At 46.2% G+C, this 19939-nt stretch overlaps 1 protein-coding gene across 2 annotated transcripts in view; it reads right to left on the bottom strand.

Moving 5' to 3' along the window:
• Positions 1-1352: 1352 nt before the first annotated feature.
• Positions 1353-19939, bottom strand: part of CRYBG1 (crystallin beta-gamma domain containing 1) — a 396888-nt gene continuing 378301 nt past the window's right edge. For both annotated transcript variants that reach the window (XM_088460440.1, XM_088460441.1), the window contains 2 exons: positions 18540-18702; positions 1353-3552 (listed from right to left, as the gene is read on the bottom strand). In XM_088460440.1, coding sequence (XP_088316566.1) covers positions 3464-3552; positions 18540-18702 — 252 coding nt within the window. In that variant the 3' untranslated portion in view covers positions 1353-3463. The remainder of the gene's footprint in view (positions 3553-18539; positions 18703-19939) is intronic.

Genomic DNA, 19939 nt, shown 5'->3' with positions numbered 1-19939 from the left:
GGTGCGTACACACGGTACGATAAAAAATGCACAATATGAACGATAACAATATCGACCATATCGTTCATTTTTTGGTGCCTTCCAACCCAAATGAACAGTGATGCACGGGCACGTATGGACGATAACAATTTCAACCATCACCCGTGCAAATCACCTTTAAGTTTATTATGGATGATATATTCCTCTTTGTCTAAAAATACTCCTCCAAAATTTGAACACGAGTATTTTTAAGGCACGAATGAAAAAAGTAGCGTGACCACTGCCCCTTAGTCTTGTAATGGTTTCCTAAATAGAGGCTTTGTACCAATCAGCATTGTCATCTATGTTACAGTTAATCCTTTTAAACATACATTTGCACACCGTGGCCTTTCCCTGCTGGCAATTCAGGGAAATATCAGATTTGGGTGATGTGCAGTGTTTCTTTCCTTTTCAGCCACTTTTGCCAATATTTACTTTGAAAGCTGAAGTAGGTATGTTGTCCCATGATGGGGTTTCACATATAGTCATTGCACTTGCGTTGTATGAGAGACGTAGAAGTGTTTTGATACAAGTAGAACACCTTTCTTCAACCTCTGTTTTGGATCTCATCTGTGATGGCTGATCGTACACTGAATGCAATCATTTGTTAAAAAGATGTTTTGGTGATCTGTTCAATTTCTCTTCCATACTGAAATCTTGTGAGGCCATCATATCATCCTCCAGGTCACCTTATTTGTTCTTTGGTCTCGTATTATGTATCCTTTGGATATCTCACTATATACACAAGAATCCCTTTCATTCCTTGATTTTATAGCTCTACCACATTTTTGTTCTGGAACATAAACACTTAACATAATACAAATTAAGAATTTTGGAGTGCAAAGTTTCCCAACGTGCCAAAATTCATATGGTGTTTTCACCACTGTTCTGGACAATTATCTTTTCGCAAGTAAGCAGCTATCATTTCTATATCATCCCAGTATTTTTTTTAGATAATACAGTTTCTGTTAAATTGCTGATATTTATTTAATTTAGGGTTCTGTTCTTCTTTTTCAGCTAATCCATTTTGTTCTGTTATACCTAATATATAAGTCTGCCTTACATCAAAAACTATTAATAACATTCACAAGTCTAAAAAATATGTTTAGGGTATAATGGCCCAATGAAATGTTGTCTCACTGTCAACTAAACTATTCTCAGTGCTGATTATCTCCTGAAACTTTCACATATAGATTTGTGTACAAATTCATATTTTTGGTTTAGCAGTCCTCAGGAAAGTTTAAGATGCCAAGGATAAAGTCAGAGATGTCTGGACCGAATAATTAACAGAATTGAAATGAATAAAACACATATTATTGAGAATATTTGTCTAATTTATTTTTCAAAATTGTTACGTTTCTGTATATATATATATATATATATATATATATATATATATATATATATATATGTATATAAAAAAAATCCACCAAAAGAAAAGTACAGAAACATCAGAAAATGAACTACTTGTAGTCAACTCCCATCTTGCTGGATGACATACACAGTATCCTAGAAAAACACATTAGTAGTTTTTGGTTCACATAAGGTGAAATAGGTAAGGCACATAGAGGTATGTTTTTTTTTATTATTCTGTTTAAATAAAACCATTTATAGATTTCCTTGTGATGTTCTAAAATAGAGCTTTAAAATTCCAGTGTAATGTTATAGTTAAGTCTCTCGTTAAGGTGCCAAGTTCATATCAGTGCTACGCCACATAAGTGTGACTTTGTCTAGGATCGGTTATAGGAGTCACTTACGCAATGTTAATGTGGCATACATTACAGTCACTTTGCCTCTTTAAATGTGTGGATTACAGAAACTGCAGAGTGTTAGAAAGCCTGGCTCTGAATTCACACAAGACACCACACAAAGGGCCCAAATGATCCAATTCCCACTTTTATCTAACAGTAGTACTACTGTATATGCCAGAATATACCATTCAAATGTGACACTTGCCAAGGCGGTATACAATCGGGAAAGCGGCTGCCTTAATAACGACAGCCGGCTTCCCGACTGTCATATCCCAGCGAGGGTGAAATGCCGGGTGCCTATGTCTAGACGCCTGTCATTTTTCCGACGCCGGGAGACCGGCGCCCGGCATCCCGTTCGAAGTGATGCCGGGCGGCGTGAACGGACAGCCACGGGTGGGGGGTTAGGTTTAGGGCACCCGGGGGGGGACTTAGGCACCCCCCGGGAGGGTTAGGCTAGGGGAAGGGAGGGTTAGGCACCTCCAGGGGGGACTTAGGGTTAGGCACTTAGAGGGGGGACTTAGAGTTAGGCACCCCCCCGGGGTTTAGGCAGCGGGGAAGTGGGGGGTGTTAGAGTTAGGCACTTAGAGGGGGGATTAGGGTTAGGCACCCCTAGGAGGGTTAGGTTAGTTATACTTATCTTAGCGACGATAGGGATTTCCAGCGCTGTCGGGCTTCCGCTGCCGGGAACTCTGCTTTTGTTGGCCAGGCGCTGCCGGTAATCGAGGGCCGGCGGTATTTCATACCGATTCCGCCAAGGCATCTGGTCATTGTTACTCACCATATTTCAGAGCAGCACAACTTATTGCAGATGTAAAAACTAGAATAATAACAGGGTAATATATCATTATATTATAAGCATAACACAAAGGTTTGGGATATGAGATCTGGACTCCGTTATCTTGTCAGACAAGCAGAAATGGTCACTGAGCATTTCCTCCTAGCATCACTGTAGAGAGCACTGCTAAACCATTTAATGTGGAAGGGAATACCAGAGGCAGTGTGGGGAAAATAAATGTACTTCAAAATTTATAAAGAATGATGTTCCAAACTAAACAAAAATCTCTTATTGAGAAGTCCTAAGAATTCTGAATAATAGGTCCAAAACACACATTATTATTTTCAAGGCTATGCTGAGTTGAGCTTGATGTATGTGAGAAGAACACATCCTGTAAACTGTAATTGGCTTCTGGATTATATAGCTCCACAGTGCTGGTGAACACTATTAGGTTCTGAGAGCATCGATTAAGGCACACAAATACTGTTAATTATGATTGAATGTCTATGGTAAAAATAGTGTTGATATCATTCTGAGATGATAACATTTTCCATGATAAAATGTCTGTAGTTGAATCTAGTCACCTCGCATATAGTCTATATACATGCCTAGGCTTGCAGGTCACTGGATCCATTTGGCTAGCCCAATAAACAGGACTGTGCCAGAAGGTTTAAATGAAATTTCACTGCATAGGCTTTAAGTTTTAAACAACAAATGCAGGTTAATTGAGATCCATCTGAATGTAGCATCAAATTTGTAACCAGGTAAAACCTCTGCATCCTCAGCTGTGTAGTAAACATGGCCTCTGTAAGAGTTAGGATAAGGCGCTTCCAGTAGCAGTGCAGTCAGACAGTGCATAGCACCAACAATGCAATGAGTGTCTTTTTACTGGCAGCTTGAGGTCCATAGCAGTGTCTGGTTATAGCACACACATTTCCCACAGCTGGGTGAGCTTGCCTTCTGTAACGGGGCTCAAGACAACATGTTGCTGATCATACTGGCTGCCTCCTGAAAGAAAGAAAAACATTAACAAATTAGATCATTCTTGAAATGTATGTCTGTACAGCATGAGTGCAGCTTGCACAGGCAAATAAGAACCATACACATTACTTTCCTTGTAGATTATATTTTGCCCTGAAATACAATACAAACATAAAGCTACTCCACAATGGTTGTTTGGTATGCTGACCGCCCGTACACTTGCAGCAGCAGCCGCGAAGAGGGGGGCGCAACGCGTCCTCGTACAACGGGACCTGCCCCCTCCAACACACAGAACACAGATGATGGTTGGTCAGTGTGTATGAAGAACCATCATCTGCAGATATATCTGTTTAGTGTGTACCCAGCATAAGTAAAACTATATGAAGAGCTAAGATGCTCTCGTATGAGAGCCAAAATAAAGCAAACATGCTACATGGGGCAAGGCTCAGGGGAAGATTTAATAAAGCTTGGAGAGAGATACAATTGTGAGATATAAAGCACCAACCAATCAGATCCTGTCATTTTTTACCTGTAGAGTGAGTTAGGAGCTGACTGGTTGGTGCTTTATCTCTCACAATTTTATTTCCCTCCAAGCTTTATTAAATTTCCCCCTTAGTCCCCCAAATCTCACATCTTCTGCTCAGCATTTATTCTCCTACTGGTAGATTAATGTTAGGGTTTGTGTGTAGTATAGAATATAGACTGTAGCCCCCATTCAGGCATGGACTGTTGTGAATGATTAAACACTCAGGGCCTGATTCAGAGGTGTACGCAGTGTTGAAGCTGCATGCAAGTTTTCCATGGTTTCAGTCTGCACATGCATCGGGGTCATACTTGCCTGCACTCCCGGAAGTCACGAAAGGCTCCCAGAAGAGTGGGCAGATCTCCCATATCACTCCCACTTCCTAGTGAAGTGGGAGGATGGGGAGATTTTATGGGTCAGCAGGTAGGGGGCGGGGCTAAAATGATGACATTTAGCCCCACCCCCTCCTCACAGACTTACAAATATTGGCCTTTTCCCAGAAAGGCGTGGGGTCTAATGACGTCTACAGTTCGAGCCTGCCCCCCAAACCTGCCAGCAACATCTTCTCTCCGGGCTAATCCCGGAGCGGAGTTTTCAAACGTCGGTAAGTATGATGTGAGTCGCACTGCGCATACTTCCCTATTGTTACCACCAGGAGTCGCAGAATGAATTTGGATGCAGGGAGAAGTATTTCACTGGGCACTTCTGGGAGGTAACGGGAATGGCTAGCCAGAAGCTGGTGTTATGCGCAAGTCACTGTCATCGACTGTGTATCTTGTTGCAGTTGCAATAACACAGGCAGATGATCTGCACCTCCATATGGCTGGTGCAATGTTCAATGGTGTGTCTTAATATGCACATTGGCAGATGAGCACTGCAGCTGGTGGCCATCTGTGTATGAATACTATCAGTTGTAGCTGCAATAGCGTGCACCTCTGAATCAGGCCCTCTGTGTAAAGTCTTGCTTTATAGACAGTTCTATATAAAGGTTAATAATTAATAATTATAATACCCCTGCTGTAACTATTATTTCTGCACATACAGGTATTTACATATATGTGCTGTGTCAGAATAATGCTGTGGCATAACTAGGACAGGGCCACCGTAACACGTGCTGTGGGTGCCGTAGGAACGGCAGCGGCGCGGCCACGTTACCGGCCCATCCTAGTTAGCCACTGTAGTGCCGACCGCAGTGAGTGCGGTCAGCGCTACACATTTACACAGGATCGTCTTGTGCTGCACAGCCGAGCCCCTTCCCTCCCCTTGAGTGCTTACACAATAGCGCCAGGCGGAGGGCGGGAGGTGGCCTCAGGCTGGTGCATTTTTACACACACATCGCCGCCAGCGTGACGACGATGTGTGTGTTAACCAGCAGCCAATGAGAGTCAGACAGATTCTCATTGGCTGCTGCACACACTGCAAGAGCCAGGGTGAAGCTCACTCATGAGCTCTGCCTTCTGGCTCCTGCAGTGGGTAATGCAGAGTGCACCAGCCCGGGAGGACTGACATGCAAGTGTATATATATATATTTTTTTACTTGTATGTGTCTGCACTGCATCGGAGGGGGGGGGGGGTCACTACTACTGGGGGCACTGCATCGGGGGGGGACCTCTACTGGGTGCACTACTAGGGGAGAATTCTTCTGGGGACTACTACTGGAGGCACTGCATCGGGGGGGACCACTACTGGGGGCACTGCACTGGGGGAACCACTACTGGGGGCACTAAATAGGGAGGACCACTACAGGGGGCACTGGATAGGGGGGGATCACTACTGGGGGCACTGGATAGGGGGGGGGATCACTACTGGGGGCACTGTATAAGGGTAACTAATGGGGGGCTGCATAAGGGGGACCACTACTGTGGGCATTGCATCCTGGGGGTACTGTATACGGGACCTAATGAGGGGCTGCATAAGGGGGACCATTACTGGGGGTACTGTATAAGGGGCACTACTAGGGGCCTGCATAAGAGGGACTACAACTGGGGACATTGCATACTGGGGGTACTGTATAAGGGGTACTACTGGGGTTAAGGTGCATATGGAAAGGAATGTTCAGAGTGTCGAGAAAGGGGTGTGTAATGTTGACACACCCCATTTTTAAGTGACCACGCCCATTTTTCGGCACATGCACCTAGAGGGGGCTCCATTTTTAAATTTGCCCTGGGCTCCAAATACCCTAGTTACGCCACTGGAATAATGTGAGGTTTATAACATTTTAGAACAGACAGTAGGACAACGCAAGGTTAAAGAACTGTTTGAGATGCAGAAAAGCAGAGCTGTAAAACTAATGAAAGAATCCTTGGCCTACCAGACAGTGAACAAAATACTAGATGTCTTCACTGCGTAGCTATTGGGGTACCACTTCACAGATGTTTCCCCATATTACTGGTCCTAACTAGCTCCCTGCTGCCAGGTATCCCACCACTGCCTTTATACTTTGGAGGTTAAACTAAAGAAGAAAGGTAAAAGGAACACATATAAAACTGTGCTAATCAATACAAAATACCCTATTAAAAAAATATTAAATACTGGTATGGCAGAATAAGTGATGGTTAATACAGATTTAATACAAAATATAGATACACAATATTAATAGGGTTGAATATAAAATCACTGTACTGCAAGTGATAATGCAAATCACATATATACCCTAAAAAATGATGTAAAGAACAATACAATATGAGCCATTTGTATAGTTGATCCTAATGATTTCAATGCATATATTACAAATGGAAAGAGCCTCCTATGGCTGAAAGTGTGTTTGTTGAACTACAAGTCCCAAGAGTAAATGAACAGTCACGGACCCAATGAATAAAGTAAGCTGATGATTTTATCAGATGATATGGATAAATTGAAGTGCTCCCAGGTCCAACATGCAGTGGGATTAGCCACCGAGGGGGAGAAGTATGAAACTTTAGAGTGAAAAGTACCAACCAATCAGCTCCTGTAATTTTTCAAATACAGCTTGCAAAATGACAGTTAGGAGCTGATTTATGGTACTTTATCTCGCTCTAAGGTTTGATACATCTGCCCCTTGGTGAGCTGATCTTTGTAAATGCGCCCACTGCCACAGCACTTCCAGCCCAGGCAGACGAGTGGTACAGTCAGCGCCGCTGTACAATGAGCCCCAGGCGCATACCAGGGTAAGTCTTTCAGAGTCAAACAAGCGGCTCAGATTTCCAATAATAGCATGGTGTAGGTCCTCTGACTGGTAAAATCATCAAATCATTGGATCCGTTAATGTGCTTATACTCTTTGAGACTTGTAGTTCATCAAACAAATTTTTAGCCATAGGAGGCTCTTTCAATTTCTAATCTATGTATTGAAATCATTGGGATCAATTATACGAATGGCTCATATTATATTATGCTTTACCAGCGTGACCTATAATTTTTTAGGTTATATACTCTGATTATTTATTATCAATTGCAATACAGTGATTTTATATTCAATCCTATTAATATTTAAGATGTGTATTTATATCTTGCATTAAATCTATATTTTATCTTTATTGGTATGTCTTGACTGTTACTTATTCTGCCTTACCGGTATTTAATATTTTCTTATATGGGTATTTTGTATTGATTGGCGCATTTACACTTTTTTGCATTGGTTCTGTATATTAGGTTTCTTTTCCACTAATTACCTTGAAACTAGCCACCATACATAGTGTAATTTTTCAATATATTCTTACAGTTTTGTTTAATTAGCGCCAAAAATTTATTATTTTTATTTTTTCCAAGACATGGACAAATTAGATATATGGTAAAACTTACCTTTGTTAACTCTCTTTATTCAAAGTCCATAGGATCCACAGGGAGACCTTGGAGTGTAGGTGATGGTTGAGGACCGGGCACCACACAGTTAAAGTTTCAGCTCCCAGGATGCACTGGTCCAACCCCCTATACCCTGCCCCCGAGCCAGAGGCACTTCAGTTTGTGACAAGCCAAAGGCTGGAGGAGGAGAAGAGAGAAGGAAGACTGCTACACACAAGAATCACACTCTCATGTAGAAGGAGACTGGAAACCGGTAAACCAGAAACATAGCCCATATGAAGCCAGGTGCGTCAGGGCACGTGCCCTGGGGACCCTATGGACTTCCAAGAAAGTTAACAAAAGTAAGTTTTACCATAACTCTCATTTTCTTCTTCAGGGTCCATAGGGCTCCACATGGAGACCTTGGGGAAGTCCCAAAGCAGTCATTTAAGGGTGGGGATGCAGAGAGGAGAATCCAGCGCCCAAATGAAACATCCGGAGAGGCAAATGTATCAAAGGCATAAAACCTCAGAAATGTATGGACAGAGGACCACGTAGCAGCCTGTTCAGCTGAGGCGCCACGGTGAGCTGTCCACGAAAGACCGACAGAGCGAGTAGAGTGAGCAGTAACAGTAGCCGGTACAGTAAGGCCTGCCTGCATGTAAGTCTGGGAGATAGTCATGCAAAGCCATCTGAACGGAATGAACACCGCTGAGATGGCCGGGAGGTGACCCTCAGCCCTTGTCAGAATGCGTAACACTTCTGTCATCGCTGCCCGACTTCCAGTACCTCCTTGATGGTTGATGTAAGCCACTGTTTTGGCATTGTTGGACTGTACCTGTACAGGTTTTCTGTGAAGTATGTTCTGGGCCAGTATGAGGGCCCTGTAGACAGCTCGAAGTTCCAATATGTTGATTGGCAGGGTTGATTCATCAGATGTCCAGCGACCCTGAAAGGAGTGTGGACCGGTCACTGCGCTCCAGCCCCGGAGACTGGGGTCCGTTGTTTGGAGTACCCAGTCCGGGATCCAAAAGGGGCAACCCTTGGTTAGATGAGATCTCTGTAGCCACCAAGAGAGGGACAGACGCAACTCTGGAGAGAGTACCATTGTCTGAGCTTTGATCCGATGGTGTAATCTGTTCCACCTGGAGAGGATCAGCCTTTGCAAAGGCCTGGAGTGGAACTGAGCATACTCCACCATGTCGAAGGTGGACACCATGGATCTCAGAACCTGCATTGCTGAGTGGATCGACACCCGGCGACTGTGGAGACATCTGCGCACTCGTAGTTGAAGTGTGGAGATCTTGTCTGATGTCAGAAAGATTCTCTGATCCTGAGAATCCAGCAGGACTCCCACATGAATCATTCTCTGTGAGGGATTCAGGGAGGACTTTTTCCAGTTAATTAACCATCCGTGCTTGTGAAGGAAAGCAGTGGTTAGCCGCAGATGGCTGTGACCGCCATAATTTTGGCAAACCCCCGTGGAGCTCTGGATAGTCCAAAGGGCAGAGTCTGAAATTGGAAGTGTTGCTTTAGTATAGCAAACCGTAGATATCATTGATGTGAGGGCACTATAGGTACATGTAGGTACGCATCCTGAATATCCAGATATACCATAAAGTCCCATTCGGCTTTGAACCAGAAAGAGAGTAGTTTAGTAACCGGTCCCCCGCTGGGATAGCGGGACTGGCACAATTACACCTGCTTGCAGCAAGGACTCTATGGCTTTATGGATTTGTAAGGCCTTGCTTGGGTCTGAAGGAGGGCCTGTGTAGAAAAAATGGTGGGGTGAACGTCGAAGAAATCAGAGGGCGTACCCGTGAGATCACTTCTCTTACCCAAGCATCCGTGGTGGTTTGACACCAGCACTGGGCAAACTGTAGAAGTTGGCCTCCCACTCTGGGATCCCCCAGAGGGAGGCCCATCCAGTCAGGCTGAGGGCTTATCCTCAGATTTTGAAGCAGGGCGTCTGGTGGTTCAGGCCTGCTTGGTCCTGGGCTTGGCGGCCCTAGTGGAAGCCTGGTAAAGGACTGACCTTTAGGTTTTCCTTGAGGACGAAAGGACCGAAAAGATGTAGTCCGAGGCTTTGCAGTAGTAGTTGCTGAAGGCAGAAATGCAGTTTTTGATGCCCCCAATGTGGTTACAATCTTGTCAAAATGTGGGCCAAACAAGATCTCCCCCTTGTAGGGTAACACTACTAGGCCTTTCTTGGAGTCCGCGTCGACCTTCCATGAGCATAGCCACAGGGTATGGCGGACAGACACTGCCGTGGCCGAGACCCTGGAGGTTAGGAGACTGGCATCCAATGTCGCTTCTCCAATATAAGAAGCTGCATCTTGTATGTGAGCAACGAAAGACATCTGATCCCTAGAAGCATCTGAGGGAAAAAAGTCTTCAAGTGCATCAGCCCAGCTCTAGCCACCCATGCAATAGCCATGGTCGGACGGGCAACAGCCCCTGAAAGAGTGTATATAAATTTAAGGCAACATTCAACCTTTCTATCCGTAGGGTCCTTCAAAGAGGATACTGTAGGGATAGGCAATGTAGCAATTTTAATTAAACGCGTAACATGCAAATCCACCGCAGGGGGAGTCTCCCATTTTGAACAGTGAGCATCAGGAAATGGATAACATGAGGTCAGACGTTTTTGGGGCTGAAACCTCTTACCAGGCGCATGCCAGGCTGCCACCATGTGTTCAGCTAATTGATCCGATAGAGGGAATTCTGGTGAAGCCACTTTCTGTCGTTTAAACAGTGGGTACTTTGATTTAGGGGCTGACTCTTCATCTTTTATTAGTAAGATGGATATAACAGCTCGCACCAAGGCAGGAATATTATAACATACCTCAGTTAACGCTTTCTTCGAGGTCCATAGAGTCCACAGAATCTACCTTGGGGGTAGGTATTTGGAGAGATCCATTGCACCAAACAGCTACAGCTTTAAAACTCCCAGCATACACTGGTCCTCCTCCCTATATACCCCACCACCAGCCACAGGCATTCAAATTGTAAACAAGCCTAATGGCAAGAGACGGAAAGTATAGAAGGAAGTACAATGTACCCAAGAAACACTCTCAAAATACAAAGAGGGAATCACTGATACAAAAATGCAAAGAACACATCCCAACTGAGTCCAGGTGCGTCAGGGTGGGTGCTCTGTGGACCCTATGGACCTCGAAGAAAAAAAGAGAGTTAACTGAGGTATGTTTACCATAATATTTTTCTTCTTCAGGGTCCATAGGGTCCACAAAATCTACCTTGGCGACGTCCTAAAGCAGTTCCCTTAAGGGTGGGGATGCTCCTGAGCAGAGAGGAGAATCTGCCGCCCAAAGGAAGTATCCTGGGAGGCAAAAGTATCAAATGCTTAGAATTTGATAAAAGTATGGACGGAAGACCAAGTGGCTGCCTTGCACAACTGTTCAGCCAAGGCGCCAGGACTAACCGCCCACGACGGTGACAGAGTAGAATGTGCTGTCACCTTGTTAGGAACAGGGAGATCAGTGTACCGACCTGAGCAATAGTCGTACGCAGCCAGTGAGCCAAAGTCTGTTTGTCTGCTGGCCAGCCTTGTTTGTGAAACCCATATAACACAATTCACATAGATACGAAGGGCTCGAACCACATCCACGGAAGCTTCACCTGTAGACAGGTTTAAAGACTGAAAAGCCGGGACTACAATTTCCTCATTCATATGGAAACGGGATACTACCTTCGGAAGGTAACCCACCTTAGTACGAAGGACAGCTCTATTTTGATGAAAAATCAAATATGGAGAGCGACATGACAGTGCTGCCAAGTCAGAAACTTTACGAACTGAGGAGATAGCGAGGAGAAAAAGTAGCTTTGCTGTCAACCATCTTAACTCCACCTTACTGCAGCGCCCTGAGAACCAAGGATAAATCCCATGGTGCTACTGGAGGGACAAACTGAGGTTGCAGTTGGAGAACCCCTTGCAAAAATGTTCTCACATCTGCCAGGGGTGCAATTCTGCACTGGAACAAAACTGACAAACCAGAAACCTGAACCCTCAAGGTAGCCAGGCGCAGACCTAAGTCTAACCCAGCCTGCAGAAAAGCAAGTACTCTAGAAATCTTGAAAATCTTAGAGTCATATTTTGTTTGGCAACACCAACGAAAATATGAATGCCAAATCCTGTGATAGATGTGGGCTGAAGCAGGCTTCCTTGCCCATATCATCGTCTGGATCGCAAATGTAGAGAAACCTTTGGCCTTTAAGACTGAAGCCTCAATAGCCACGCCGTCAAAGCAAGCCGAGATAAATCAGGATATAGGTAGGGACCCTGCACTAGCCAATCCGGTTGTAGAGGCAGCGGAAGTGGCCTGTCTGTGGATAGACATGTCAGATCGGTGAACCAATGTATCCTGAGCCAGGCCGGAGCTAGTAGTATCATCCTGCCGCCTTCCTGCTTGAATTTTCTGACGACTCTTGGGATGAGGGATATCGGAGGAAACAAGTATGCCAACCTGAAGTTCCACTTCACTGCCAGAGCGTCCACGAAGGAGGCTGAGGGGTCCCTCGTTCTGGAGCCGTACCTGGGGACCTTGTAGTTGTGTCGTGACGCCATGAGGTCTACATCTGGTACTCTCCACCTGTCCACCAGGAGTTGAAAGACATCCGGATGAACAGCCCATTCTCCGGCGTGTATGTCCTGACGACTTAGGAAGTCCGCTTCCCAGTTGAGGACTCCTGGAATGAATATTGCTGTGATTGCTGGAAGATGGCATTCTGCCCACAGCAGAATGTTCGCCACTTCCCTCATGGCTGCCGGACTTCGTGTACCTCCTTGATGGTTGATGTAGGCCACTGTGGTCGCGTTGTCAGACTGAATCTGAACAGACCTGCCGTGAAGAAGGCCCTGCGCCAGACTGAGCGCTCTGTGCACTGCACGAAGCTCCAAGATATTTATCGGTAGGTGACTTTCCTGAGTCGTCCACCTTCCCTGAAAGGTGTGCCGCCCTCCCCATCCTTGCAGACTTGCAGCCCTGGTGAGGAGTACCCAATCTGGGACCCATAACGGATGACCCTGGTCTAACTGAGTCATCTCCAGCCACCAAGCTAGGGAGAGCCGAACCTCTGGAGAGATGCGGATCATCTGAGACTTTATTCGATGATACGGACCATCCCAATGAGACAGAATCCATCGCTGCAGGGACCTGGACATACGCCACCATATAGAATGTTTATACCATGGAGCTCAGCACCTGCATGGCCAGGTGAACTGACACTTTGTTTGCAGAGTAGACTGCGCACACGAGACTGTAGTGCCGCAATCTTGTTCTCTGGTAGGAGAATCCTCCCCTTGTCGTCTGAGATGAGCAGAGATCACTGCCATTATCTTGGTAAATACCCGAAGGGTAGAGCCTGAAATTGGTAATGTTGCTGGATCTACCGCCAATCTTAGAAATCTTTGGTGGGATTGTGCAATAGGAACATGTAGATATGCATCCTGTATGTCCAGGGAGACCATAAAAGCTCCAGGCTCCATTGCCAGCATAATTGACTGTAAGGTTTCCATACAGAATTTGGGCAAATGGATGAATCTGTTGAGACTTCAGATTCAGGATAGGGCGATGTGACCCATTTGGTTTCAGAATCAAAAACAAATTTGAATAATAACCCCTTCCCTGTTGTGTCACAGGAACGGGGATTAGGACTCCTGACCTCAGGAGGGCCCCAACAGACTCCCAGGCCAAAGACCTGAGAGGGTCTAAAGGCAGGGTTGTACCAACAAATCTTTGAGGGGGATGCCTCTGGAACGTGATGGCGTAATCTTGAGAGACCCCCTTTCAAACCCAGGCATCTGTCGTGGTCTGATGCCAGGCCTGAGAAAACTGTAGTAGTGGCCTCCAACCCAGAGACCCCCCCAGGGGGAGGCCCGCCTCATCAGGCAGTGGGCTTACCATCCGACTTGGAAGCAGGATGCTTGGTTGACCAGGATTTCTTGGTCTGCCATCTCCTGTGGGAATTATCCTAAGCCTGTCCCCTTTGCCCTCTCTGTGGGCGAAAGGATCGAGCTGACGAATGCCTATACTTAGGGGTAGTCGTAGGTGGCAACACCACAGATTTGTTGCCAAAGAAGACACTATGTCATCCAGCTCTGGTCCAAACAGTACCTTCCCCACAAAAGGCAAGGATTCCAGGGCTTTCTTGGAACCTGTATCCGACTTCCAGGTTTTTAGCCAAAGGTTTCTTCGAGCTGCAACTGAAGCTGCCGATACTTTAGAAGCTAAGATACCTGCATCAATGACCGCTTCCCCCATATACAGTATATAGCTGCTTCTCGCATTTGACAGAGGAAAGATAGCTGTTCTCTGGTAGCATTAGGCATGCTATCCTCCAGAGCCTTCGTCCATTCTTCCATAGCTTTGGCTAACCAGGCTACAGCCATAGCTGGTCTGGTAATAGCTCCAGATAATGAAAACACTAATTTTAGCGTTTCACATATCAACATTTCACTTGTTAACATTGTGAACATCTCAACATTCTGCACATGCTGATATGTTCAGTGTTGACATTATAACTGTCGACATTAATGGGTAACGTAGAGCTCTTGATCAATCTAGTCACATGAGCATCTCCCGATGACAGAGCTTCCCATTTGCTACATTCACCCTGAGCAAATGGTATATTGAGAGGTTAAATTACTTGTAGTATGGAAATGCTTATTTGGAGTAGACCATGCTTCAGACATGAGATTTGTCAGTTGCTCAGACTGAGGAAAATATTCTCTACCAACCAACTAACGTCTAAAGAGTCTTAGATTTCGGTGGCACCTCCTCTTTCTCTATATTGAGGACAGATCTAACCGCTCTCACCAAAGAGGGAACATCCACAAAGGATTAATGGTCTTCTTCCACTGAGTAAGACCCAGAACTCTGAGTATCAGAGTGTGCTGAGGATGCTGAGGCAATGTCTAAAGAGAACCTCTCTTATGCCCTTGCTTCTTTACTGCCACTGATCTATTCACCTGTACCACCTGCTGAGGGGCTATAGACGGCAGCATACTCTGACTAGAGTGAGCAGAAGAATCAAACCAACACGGATTCATAGGGGACATGTACATAGAAGGATGCAACTGCTGTGGGTTTCCCACAGTAGGAGGAAATATCATGGTAGGAGCACGCAAAGCTGTGACCTTGTTCACCATATGCGACAAAACCTGCGACCAAGATGCCAACCAAGATGGCTCTTGTGTAGGTGCAAGTGTACCAGATAGGAAAGGTGACTATTTACAACAGGCACGACACAATCCATCTTGCACAAAATCCTGTTCAGACAGGCCTGCCAAACAGGCTTTACATGACCTGAGCACCGGAGGCTCACCCTTCTCACCTTTACCCTCAGACATGACAAATGTGTGGTCGGTATAAGGTGTACAGTATAGATGCAATGTGACCCACTTCACATGAAAAACTCCACACACATTTTCAAAGGGATGAGGAGAAACACAGTGATAGATATAACTGAGTGTTTGAAATTAAAAGACAGTATATGTACAGCAGCTAGCATGAAAGTCACATACTGTACAATGCATAAATACAAACATTGCTATTGCAAATTGACTATGAATCAACTGACCAGCCCCGCTGGGGAATTGGCAGGATTTAGGAGTGCTATATACCAGACCCAGAGGAGAGGTATACAGGGGAGACAGACCAGACCTCTGAGACAACCCGCCTGCAGCAGTAGGCACAACTGTGAACTGCGAGCGTCTCACACACAAGGTGGTCAGAAGTAGCAACCCAGAGGTGGGAATCCGAAACCGGATGTTGCGTCTGGGTCAGGGGAGGAGGGCCGGGAGAGCGCCTATCTCCCCTATACTGCGATTTTGACGGCACAGGTACGCTGGCCTCACAGTAGTAGACGCTAACTAGTGCACTCTAGTGCGTCCACTACACATCCACAGCGATAGACAATATGGCCCTGGCCGCCTTAGTGAGTACATGTCACCCGCAGCCGCCTCCGATGCGTCTCCTACACCGGAGGCCTGGACTGTGTCGCGCACGATTCCCCTCACGAGGAGTCGCTTACCTGCCATCTCCGTGAATCCGATCGCAGTCCGGACCCCAGCGACACCGCTAGCTAAGAAAACAAGATAGCTAGTCAGAGGCGTGCGTGTCACTGACAGCGACTGCATCTAAAGCGGGTGTCTCAGTAGGAAGATCAATGTTTGCAGCATTATCATAAAACCACAAATGCGGCAAAAAACGCAGAATGTCGACAGTTATAATGTCAACACTGAACATATCAGCATGTGCAGAATGTTGAGATGTTCACAATGTTAACAAGTGAAATGTTGATATGTGAAACGCTGATATTTTGCATGGACCGGCAGCGGAAAGTTAGGGTTAGGCTGCGGGAGGGGAGGATTAGGTGTAGGCTGTGGGAGGGGAGGATTAGGTGTAGGCTGTGGGAGAGGAGTATTAGGGGTAGGCTGTGGGAGAGGAGTATTAGGGGTAGGCTGTGGGAGAGGAGTATTAGGGGTAGGCTGTGGGAGAGGAGTATTAGGGGTAGGCTGTGGGAGAGAAGTATTAGGGGTAGGCTGTGGGAGAGGAGTATTAGGGGTAGGCTGCGGGTGGGGAGGGTTAGGTTGCGGGTGGGGAGGTGTGGCCGAAGGCCGACCACACGATTAAAATGGCTGCCACGGTGCTGAAGAGATTAACCCTCATGCCGAGGCACCATTTTTAAAAGGACCTCTAGGCGCAGTGCGCCACGTACTGTTAAAGTATAAGTAATGTGTTTGAACATTATGTGTTAATGTGCTGTGCGCAGTTGGGGAAATGTACTTTTAAAATGTTTAGCCTATGCACTTATAAGGAATGTATAAGTTGTTTTGTTTTAGAAGGCTGTAACATTGAAGTCAAATGGTTATGAGACATTCTCACCTCTTGACATAGGAAGTGATATGTTAAACATCCTGACCTATGCTAGTGGTCAGACCCTTTGTGCAACAAAGCTTTCTTTGAAGTGCATTCCAGATTAGACCTGGTTTCTGTGTGGTGTGAAGAGAGGCAAATGGCCAAGTCTTCCTGTGATATGTCCCTGAGATTCTCTCTTGTGTGTTTGCACTTTTGGGGAGAAAAGTGTTTGTTTAATTTATGATTTCCTGAATATTGCAGGAGACGAAAGCGAATATTATTGCTGGTTACTCTACATAGATATTTTTGACACTGTGTGATAAATGTATCAAAGAATGAGAGTAAATTACCAGTTCCTGTGGAATGTGAGTTGTAATTACATTTGGGATAGATGGACTGATTGGTGTACAAGACCAACTGTGGGTGGATTTCACCATGCTGTATTATGTGCTCTGACTATATATACAGGGCCTGTGAGCCTGTTTTTTTGTAAAACCCTGTAACTTCTTTGAGGAGAAGAATTGCTGACTTGATAAGAATCCTGTATGCTGATTATTCCCCTTCATTCGGAAGGTTGAGTCTTCTTTAAGACTGTGACCAATAAAACACCGTTTGCCTGACTTCAATTGTATCTCAGTCCTGCGACCATCAGAATTGCGCCAAACGCTATTCCGTTCTCCAGCTGTTCTGGGTAAGAGCTCCGTGTCTCCAAGTTCAAGCCCTCTGCCAAGCTACCGTGCAGACCTGGTCCATTGCCAGGCATCAGGAGGAATCAGCCGACACCAATCAGGGGGTGTGGCTGCAGCTAATCAAACGCATACGCAGCAGAAGTGGTTCCAGGTGCCAAGGAAGGAGCCTGAGGGTAACGTAAAAAGCGGTTCCAAACGCCGATGGTAGAGTTTGGTGGTGGCAGCATCGTTACATGCCCACGGCGCAGTGGGCGGAGTCAGTGACAGGCAGTCACTGACGGTGAGTGGGAGTCCAAAAGCGCTAACCCGTGACCAGGGCCGGCCTAGACGAAAGGCATCCGATCACAGGAGGGTTGGGTTAGAGTTAGGCATAAGGGGGAGGGTTAGGCTGTGGTAGGGGAGAATTAGGGTTTGGCTGCGAGAGGGAAGGGTTAGGCACAAGGGGGAGGGATAGGCTGTGGGAGGGGAGGTTAGGGTTAGGCTGCGGGAGGGGAGGGTTAGGTTGCGAGAAGGGAGGTTAGGGTTAGGCTGCGGGAGGGGAGGGTTAGGCACTAGAGGAAGGGTTAGGGTTTAGGCATTTTCCCCACTGGAAGAGCATCCAGATCTACCGGAAGTCCTTCTCAGCTGACCGCCAGACCAAGTAAGCCTTCGCTAGACCACCATGGACGTTTTGTCATCATTCTAATCATGTTGACATTCAGTGTCGACATGATTAATGTCGACAAAATATACCACACTTGTAGATGGCATGCTAACTAATTACAATGGTTCACCCCTTCATCCAGTCATGAACATTCACATGTCAATCTTTTGAAGGGGGTGCAAATCCTGTGGTATACTGCTGTATAAAGGGACACAATCTTAGCTGTGATGTAATGTGTGAGCAGTTTACATTACCTAACAGACTGTCATATGTTTTACAATTAAAGAGGCCAGGACAGCACAACGCCCAGTCTATAGTGTCCCTGCAAAAGCAACATTACCAAATGAAGGGTTGTGGTTCTGCAATTAGTCCTGCGCTGATGGCCCATGTTAAGCACATTTCCATACACATTAACCTACACTATACACCTAATTACATACATTTAACCTACCAGTATAGTTTTGGATTGTGGGAAGAAATATGAGCATTTTTTTGTTTTTTTGTGTAAATCCAGCTAATTACCTTTAATGTCTAAAACGAGGTTTGGCTTTGAGCAGCTGTAGATCCTGCCATCAGGTTTCACGCTCCAGCGCATGCTTGTTCCACTTTGTTCTAGACTCAAGCTAAGCTTGCTACCTGAAGTAATCAATGTCCCCGCACTAGCCAGGCTACAATCTTCAGCAATCTGTGGGTTAAAAGCGCTAGTTAGATGGGATAACTCAGTCAGACAAGAAAGTTTCAGACACATGATCACAGGAAATTATTTACTCCATTCTAAGAATTACTAGGTTCTAGGTAAACTACAAGCAGGGCCGGTTCTCCTGTTACGCATGGTACGCAGCTGCGTAAGGCGCCACATAGTGAAGGGCGCCTCAGCTGCGTCTCCTGCGGGCAGACTGTCTATGTGACACAGCTGCACCGCGTGTGTAGCGATGACCGGACGGAGTTCGGTCAGCGCTACAAAGCACAAACACACAGCCGCTGGCGCCGGCAGCTATGTATTTGCTTTAGCAGCTGATGAGAGTCAGACAGACTCTCATCGGCTGCTGCTCCCACTGCCAGAGCCGGACATCTTCCGGCTTCCGCAGTAGGTAATGGGAGTGACGTCACTCCCATAATGCAAAGCGGCGGACGGAGGAGCTGATATCGGCGGCGGGACCAGGAGCATGAGCGGGTTTCAGGTAAGTGTTCTTTTTTGTATTTTTATTACGTCTCTACTGCGGGGGGGAAGGTGGATTACTACCGGGCGCACCACAAGGGGGGCTACTACTGGGGGCACCACTACAAGGGGGGGACTACTACTGGGGACACTACAAGGGGGGGCTACTACTGGGAGCACTACAGGGGGGCTACTACTGGGGGCACTACAGGGGACTACTACTGGGAGCACTACAAGGGGAGATTACTACTGGGGGCACTACAGGGGGGGAATACTACTGGGGGCACTACAAGGGGGGAGGGATACTACTGGGGGCACTACAAGGGGGGATTACTACTGGGGGCACAACAAGGGGGGGGGACCACTACTGGGGGCACTATATAAAGGGCACTGCATAGGGGGTACCACTACTGAGGGCACTGCATAGGGGGAGGGGGAAAGAGTGCTACTGGGGCACTATATAAGGGGAATACTACTGGGGGCACAAGGGGCACTGCACAGGGGGGACCACTACCGGGGGCACTGTAAAAGGAGCACTGCATAGAGGGGCGCCATAAAATATACTCGCTTACCAAAAAATTGGGGCTAGGGCCGGCCCTGACTACAAGTACTATTTTAAAGAACTAGAATTAGTCTTTACAAACATTTGAGGATGCATTTATTATCAGGATTTAGTCCCTATAATTATAGTTTCTTATCGCAGCAATAAGAATTGAAGGATCACCTGAATTTATGAATATTCACATACAAGGACAAGGGCTAT

The sequence above is a fragment of the Taudactylus pleione genome, unplaced genomic scaffold (genome assembly GCF_031769625.1).
Source record: "Taudactylus pleione unplaced genomic scaffold, aTauple2 ptg000046l, whole genome shotgun sequence".
NCBI classification, from domain to species: Eukaryota; Metazoa; Chordata; class Amphibia; order Anura; family Myobatrachidae; genus Taudactylus; species Taudactylus pleione.
The sequence above is the reverse complement of the archived record's forward strand: the minus strand, read 5'-3'. Positions and strand labels throughout refer to the sequence as shown.